This window comes from Merops nubicus, unplaced genomic scaffold, assembly GCF_000691845.1.
Source record: "Merops nubicus isolate BGI_N331 unplaced genomic scaffold, ASM69184v1 scaffold23172, whole genome shotgun sequence".
Lineage (NCBI taxonomy): Eukaryota > Metazoa > Chordata > Aves > Coraciiformes > Meropidae > Merops > Merops nubicus.
Genome location: NW_008594578.1, coordinates 15,746 through 22,326, shown reverse-complemented (window position 1 = coordinate 22,326; position 6,581 = coordinate 15,746). Strand labels below are relative to the sequence as shown.

General features: G+C 50.8%; 1 protein-coding gene across 3 annotated transcripts in view; it reads left to right on the top strand.

Annotated features, from left to right (window-relative positions):
- Window positions 1-6,581, top strand: part of SLC25A25 (solute carrier family 25 (mitochondrial carrier; phosphate carrier), member 25) — a 13,826-nt gene that overhangs the window by 317 nt on the left and 6,928 nt on the right. Inside the window, exon 1 of one of the 3 annotated variants that reach the window (XM_008935833.1) lies at window positions 5,646-5,804. The exons of the other annotated variants lie outside the window; for them this stretch is intronic. Within the exon in view, the coding sequence (XP_008934081.1) occupies window positions 5,646-5,804 (159 nt within the window). Of the gene's footprint in view, window positions 1-5,645; window positions 5,805-6,581 lie in introns of those variants that run through there. 3 annotated transcript variants of the gene reach the window in all.

Below are 6,581 nucleotides of genomic sequence, written 5' to 3'. Positions count from 1 at the left end.
GCTGCCGGGAGCAGGGGTGTCGCAGGCGGAGTGTGCGAGGAGCTGGGGGGGAGTGTGCGTTTGGGGAGGGGGGAGAGGAACAGGAAAAGGGAGCAGAGTCCAAGGCGTGTGCTTGCTAGAAGGGAAATACTGGGGGACAAGGGGAATAGCTGTGAAGAGAGGTGATCTGACCTTTCAGACGTGATGTTCAAAGGGAGGAAAAAATGCTTTTTAGGGCCAAGGGCAGGGGGGAATACAGATGTCTCGAAGGTTCCTGGGCAACTTGTAAGAAGCATGACTGAGGGAGCAGGGAATGATAATGCAGGTTAGTGGCAAGTCCCACCCCTGCACTGGAGACTGGCAAAGGATCAAATAGATCCTAAAATGTTTGGGAGTCAGTCTCCAGTAATTTGGGAAGCCTCTGGAAAAACTACCATGTTTTGAGCAAGTGAGTAACTAACTGCCTGTATTATTTGAATGGCACAGCCCAGAAGAGAGTACAGCCTGTCCCTGGGGAGCGGGTGGCATAAGGGAGAGACTACAGTCTGGGTGAGGATGGGAACTTCCCAGGGGGTGGGAGATCGGGAGGTGGTGGGCGCGCACAATTGGCGGAGCATAAATGGTGAGGCTTTGTCTGGGGGGAGGCGAACAAAAGCTGCTTAGCTGAGTGCCTGGGCTCCTGCAGTGCTGCCCGGCTGCAGCTCTGGTGGAGTTTCGATGGGGAGGGAATGCTGCCCATCCCTCCAGAGGATGGTGCACTCAGCTCCGACTACATGTGGTTTAAGGCCCAGGGTGTGACCTGGGATTAGGGGAGAAGCAGTCGGGCATAACCCCTGCGAGTGGCGGGGGCTTGGGATAATACGGAAGGGCTGCAGCAGGGATGGGGTGTGTGACTTGCAGGATCCAGCTTATTTGACAGGGATTCAGGCACGGTGTTTGTGGTAAGCTTTCTCTGAAATGGGGGACAAACAGGTTTAAGTTGTAGAGGGGATTAATATCTGTTCTGCTGCTGTTTTGAGTGGAAACAGGCAGGGTGGCATTTTGCGTTCTGGGGAACAGAAGCCACTCCCTGCTCGAGTCAGTCTGAAAAATCTGCAGGGACTTTTGCCTTCATCCCTATGGCTAGCAGTTAGCACTGCATCCTCTTCAAAAAGAGGAGCGTGCGTGTTTTGAGAGGAGGAGGACTTGTGTGCACAGAGGTTGAAGGAGGACAGAGGCTCAGAACTGAATATGGTTGTGATGAAACCCTTGCAAGAGTAGGGCTGAAAAATCTCTGGCAATTTCCAGGGAACAATAGTCCTTCAGTCAGGGAGAGTCCATCTGTTCACACCTGCAAATGAAGCTTTCTCTGAAAGCTGATACCAATCTCCTCTTTCCTCTGTGACCCTGGGAAGTTCTGCTGCATAGGAACCCTAAAATCAGCTAATGGAGAAATACCTAGAGGATAAGGATGTGGTAAAATGGAGTTATTGCAGCTTAGGAAGTAACTGCCCATCTGCTAGGAGGTTGTGACTGTGTAATTTTAGCTTGCCCTGATTGTAAAGTAAAAGGCAGTGTAAAGCTCTTCTGTTCAGGATTATGTAGATATGTTTTACCTTGCAATTCAGGCAGGCTAATACTGCATCCAGCCCTCGTGGCTCAGCTGATGGACAGTAACTTGTTAAGCTGCAATGACTTGTTTGTGCTGGATCAGATATCTGTGTTCTAATTACCTGTCTGAAGGAGGAGTGTTGCAAAAAGTCTCCTAGAGCCTCGGGGGTAGATTATAAACCGCTGAGAGCAAACAGTAATATTTGGTGTTTAAAGAAGACGTGGGGGACACGAGGCTTTCGTTCACTGATTGTGACCTTGGGAGAGGTCTCTTCACTGGTGTGCCACTGTTTTGTAAAAACACCTGTAACTGCTTCTCTGCTAAAAACCCCCACAAAATATCATGCCCGATACTGGGGTTACTGTAAGGAATTGATGTGTATCAATAAACTTAATCAGAGCTGCTTCCTAGCCCTGGCTCTTCAACCTTCACGTTGTCATTGGTGTGTTTCTGCTCAGATCCTTGCTTGAAGGTAACGATTTCAACACGATGCTGTTTCTGCAAATTTGGGAGAAAATGCTGATTGTAGATGTGATGTGTTGGCCGCGGGTGTTTGTACACCGGCGGGAGGTATGATCTGCCCCTGATGACACCATCTGGACTTGTAACTTTGGATCTGTGAGTTGTCAGTGGAACAGGTCACCTTTCCTGGTTACCTGGACATCCAATACTGTGTGGTGTTGTCTGCCTTGCCCGCTCTCTATCCTTGCCCTTGCACAGCCTTGGCTGGCTGCAGCTCTTTACTCTGCTGGGGGCTCTTCAATGATTAACTCTCCTCCTTCCTACACTTTACACTTGTTGTTTGGGCTTTCTGAGAACTTTCTGTACTGTACAATTAATTATAAGCTAGTTTCCAGAAATTAAAAAATACCAAGTCAGCAGAACCTGGTGAAAACCTCGAGCAGTAGAGGTTCTCTCTGGCCCGTGGTGTCCTCACCCCAAGAGCTGTTTTGCCTGGGAAGGAGGATGTTAGTTACGTGGCTGTGACGCTCACTGGCACTTGATATTTTTAGAGACTTTTTTTTAGCAAAGTAAATTCAAAATTAAACAGCATACTTTCCTGTTCCTTGTATGGCTGCATCTTCGCCATCCTTTGGGAGGTACCTTCTGGAGCTGATGTAGTAAACTGTTGATGAAGCAGATGCCTAGAGGAGTACAGATGACTTGGAAAGGTTAGCGTTGGAATGACAGGGTATTCAAACTGGTAACTTGTGCAGCATTCAAATGAGAACCAAATCCCATAAATAAAATGAGTTTGCAGCTTTCTTGACAGCAAGAAAAGTGAGCCTTCTGTAAAAGGAAAGCGGACCTATCCAGGGCTCCTGTAGCAGAGGAGGGTGTTAACTAGGCTGGTGTCACATCAACCACGAATGTATAGGTCCAGCTCTGGCTTCAGTGGCAGAATTGGCTGGAAGAACTATCAGGAAAGACTGACTTGAAAGGACTGACTCCATTTGGAGCTCTGTGCCCTGTCCTTGGTGGGATCAGGACTAGATGGTGTGAAGGAGGTCACGCCTGAAGCCCTGGGGTGGGTGTGCTGCCACGGGCAGGGGCAGTGGGGCCAGCTGGCTGTCCTGAGCCTTGGGCAGTGACCCCATGCTGGTTGTGTTCCAGCAGGCCTAGTCTGGGCAGCTTTGGAGAGCTATCTTGCTTTTAAGTACTTCCAGGCTTACCAGGATTTTTTTTTTTTACGTGAAATCTAAAAACTTGTTAATGCTGGTTCAAGTTCCTTTTGTCATTATAAGCAGAACTGCTGGTATAAACTTCATTTGTAATCTGTCTCACCTTCTTAGCTTGCCATCCTGTAATTAATACCCTGCTTAAAATCAGCTTTCTTAACCTCATTACCTTTCTCTTTTCCTCTGACGTAGGTAGTAGGGCTTTTTTTTTCCTAAAATGAGCAGATTTTGCCTTTTGTCTCTAGCTGCCAACTCCAGACAGAGTTTATTAGGAAAATCTGCATCATGTTGGCATAGCAACTGAGCTGCCAAGCAGCTATAATAGTGATGCTTGGCAACTCGTGGAAAGGACTACAAAGGATCTTAAGGCTTGGTGGGGCAAATCTGAGTTACATTTGGCTTCTTACTGCCCGGAGCTGGTGGGGAGCTGCTGCCTTTGCTTTTGCCTGGTGCTGTGTAGTGTCAGGGTGCTGCCTGCAGCGAGGCTCGACTCGGTGGGAAGGCTGAAGGGTGCAGTTGGTGCCTATCTGTGGAGTGCAGCTGATCTTTAAGAGGATCGGGAGTCGCTGAGAAGATCCTGTTTTCCTGCAGAGAGACGTCAGCAGGGAGTAGGTTAAGCCTGGTTAGGTAACGTGGCAGTGGTGCCATGGTAGGTGAGGTGCCTGGGGGAGGGCGCAGGAAACCGTCGTAGATTGTGATTCTCATGGGTACCAAAGTGCTGGGAGCTGGGATCTATTAAGCTTTAAAAAAAAAAAAATTAAAAAATCCTTGAAGTAAAGCCCAGATTAAATATTCGCAATTCGTGTGATTGGCGCAGCTCTGCAAACAGCTTATTGCAGACCTTGGCTTCTCCTAAAAGCTAAAGAACAAGCCCCAGTGAGGGCGCAAAGGCCCCTGATGCACTAGGACCCGAGGAGGGGAGGGCTAATTGGACTTTGTGCTGGCCAGGCAGCCTGTTTAATCAGAGCAAACACAAGGAAATGTTGTTGTGTCCGCAGCGGTGGGGAAAGCTGTTAGCTGGGTTGGCTGAAAGCTGCGTAGAAACATGCTGTGCCCCTTCCAGTGTGGGCAGGGTTGTGGTGTTTTGGTTACTGGCTGTGGGGTTTTGCACCTTCCTTGTATGATAGCTTCACTTTGACAAATATCAAGACTAAAAGTTTATTTTAAAGTTGATGTTAGCAATTGGTAATTCTGCACTGAGCAGTATTGTTACCTGCTACCTAACTAGTGACCTATTCTTTGGGGCTCCTGCTGTAGCGCTAGGTGTTAGCCCATACATCGAGCTCCACTAAATGCTCAGAAGCCTCTAATTATGTCCACATTAAATGAGGTGTGTGCCACACTCCCTCTTCAGCCTAGCTTGCTGCTGATGAAATCTCAGGGGCTTGCTTACAAAGTGGTTAAACTGTAAATGGTACAAACTGGAAAATGTTGTTCTGCCCGGGCGCTTCTCGCTGTAGCACATATCTGACTGTGATATTTAATTATCATTGAGAGAGGAGGAAACACTATGAAGCTGGTGTAACTGCTGTGTGGATGCTTAGCTGGGAGGCTTTGGAGCAGCTGGGTCTGGTTTGAGGCCTGTCCATGATTTTGGTGGTGTTTTTTTTTTTTTTCATACTGGGCACACTAGCAAACCTTCTCCTTAGGCTGTACTGCTGCCTGTATTAGTAACCCTGAGTGCTGTGGAGCAGAGATCTTGATGGGCAGGGGTTGCCTGCTCCTGGCTGGCCCAAATGTTTGGGAGAACTTACAACCAAAACTAATTGACTGTGGCATAGCAAAGTTAACCTTATAAAACTGGGAATTCAAGGATCTCCCAAATGTATGAAAGCAGCAGGTGGCTGGCATCCTGCTCTTACCGTGTTCTTGAGGAAGAATTTTTGGGCAGACGGTGGGAGGCCTCCTCTGTTGTGGTGGGAGAGGTTATGCTCAAGACAGGTCCTGCTGTGCTGTGTGTGCAGATCCCCAGGGGTGAGGACAGGCTCAGGAAGGGCTGATCGGATGTAAGGAACAGCAAGTGAGCGTCTTGGAGCTTGGCCAAAGCCTCTGGGGTTAAAAGACTTGCCCAGTAAGAGTTAACCCGCGGTGAGTGTGATGTAAGGTCTCTGGGCTTAATGGGAGCCGGGTTGAGCAATGGGAGCAGCTCACATGCCTCCTCCAGAGCCGGGCTGCTGGCAGCTGGGTGGGACCACACACCCCGGCTTCCCTTTTAAGTAGAAGGGCTGGGCTTGTCCAGCCAATCCCACCGGAGCCGGGGCGCTCATAGGCGTGTGTCATGAGACTCGCTGGCATTTCCTTCCCACCACGCACTGGAATTAGCTCGGGGGAGCCGCTCGCCTTTATTTCCCTCCCGGTGGCTCTGAGCAGGGCGGCCAGGTCCCCGGCTCGGGAAGATGCTCTGCCTCTGTCTGTACGTGCCGGTGCTCGGGCAGTCCCAGGCGGAGTTTGAGTACTTCGAGTCCAGGGGGCTGCCGGCTGGACTCAAATCCATCTTCCGGCTCAGCCTCTTCATTCCTTCCCAGGAGTTCTCCACCTACCGCCAGTGGAAGCAGGTACGGCCCCGCGGGGAGCGGCAGGGGCCCGCCCCCGGGGGGCCTCTCTACATCCCTTTCTCTCGAGCACCTCGCCTGGCTGGTCGGAGGGGGAGAGGCTCTCGATGGCTCTGTTCTGATAGCTGGGTACAGCGTGGGCACGCTTCTCTGGCTCCTTGGCAGGGCTTGCCAGAGCAGCATGGAGTGGGCTTTTTTTCTTCTTGATTCTTTTGGCTTGAATCTGATGAGATCTCAGTGCCTCTAAGACTGTTTAAACCAGTTGATTTGATGCAAGTTAAATAGAAAAAGGGATTTTCCCAACCATGGATTCCTCTGGTTTAAGTGGTCTGTCCAAACGGAGTGTTTCACATCCTCTTCCTTTTCCTCCTCCTCACACCCTTGCCGGGAGGTGACTCATCTGACGGTGTGTGTCTCGCCGGTGAGGGTGAAGGGGCTGTGCCCTGAGCTGGGGAGCAGAGCAGTGGGGGGCTGAGGGGGAGGCTCTGAGAACATTTCCCTTCCCTGCAGAGGGGAGAACACTCACTCCCCAGAGCCCTCTGTCCCACTCGGTCACAGCCCGTGCCTTCAGCGTGCTGTGGTGAGGCTGTCGAGAGCCCAGAGGGCTGGCTGAACATAGCTGGGTAGGCTGTATTGGGGTACACAGGAGGGGCTGCAGCAGGCTCTGGGATGTGCAGGGTCCCAGAGCGTACTCCAGGAAGCTGGGTGGGCTGTGTTGGGGCACACAGGCGGGGCTGCAGCAGGTTCTGGGGTGTGCAGGGTCCCAGAGCGTGCTCCAGG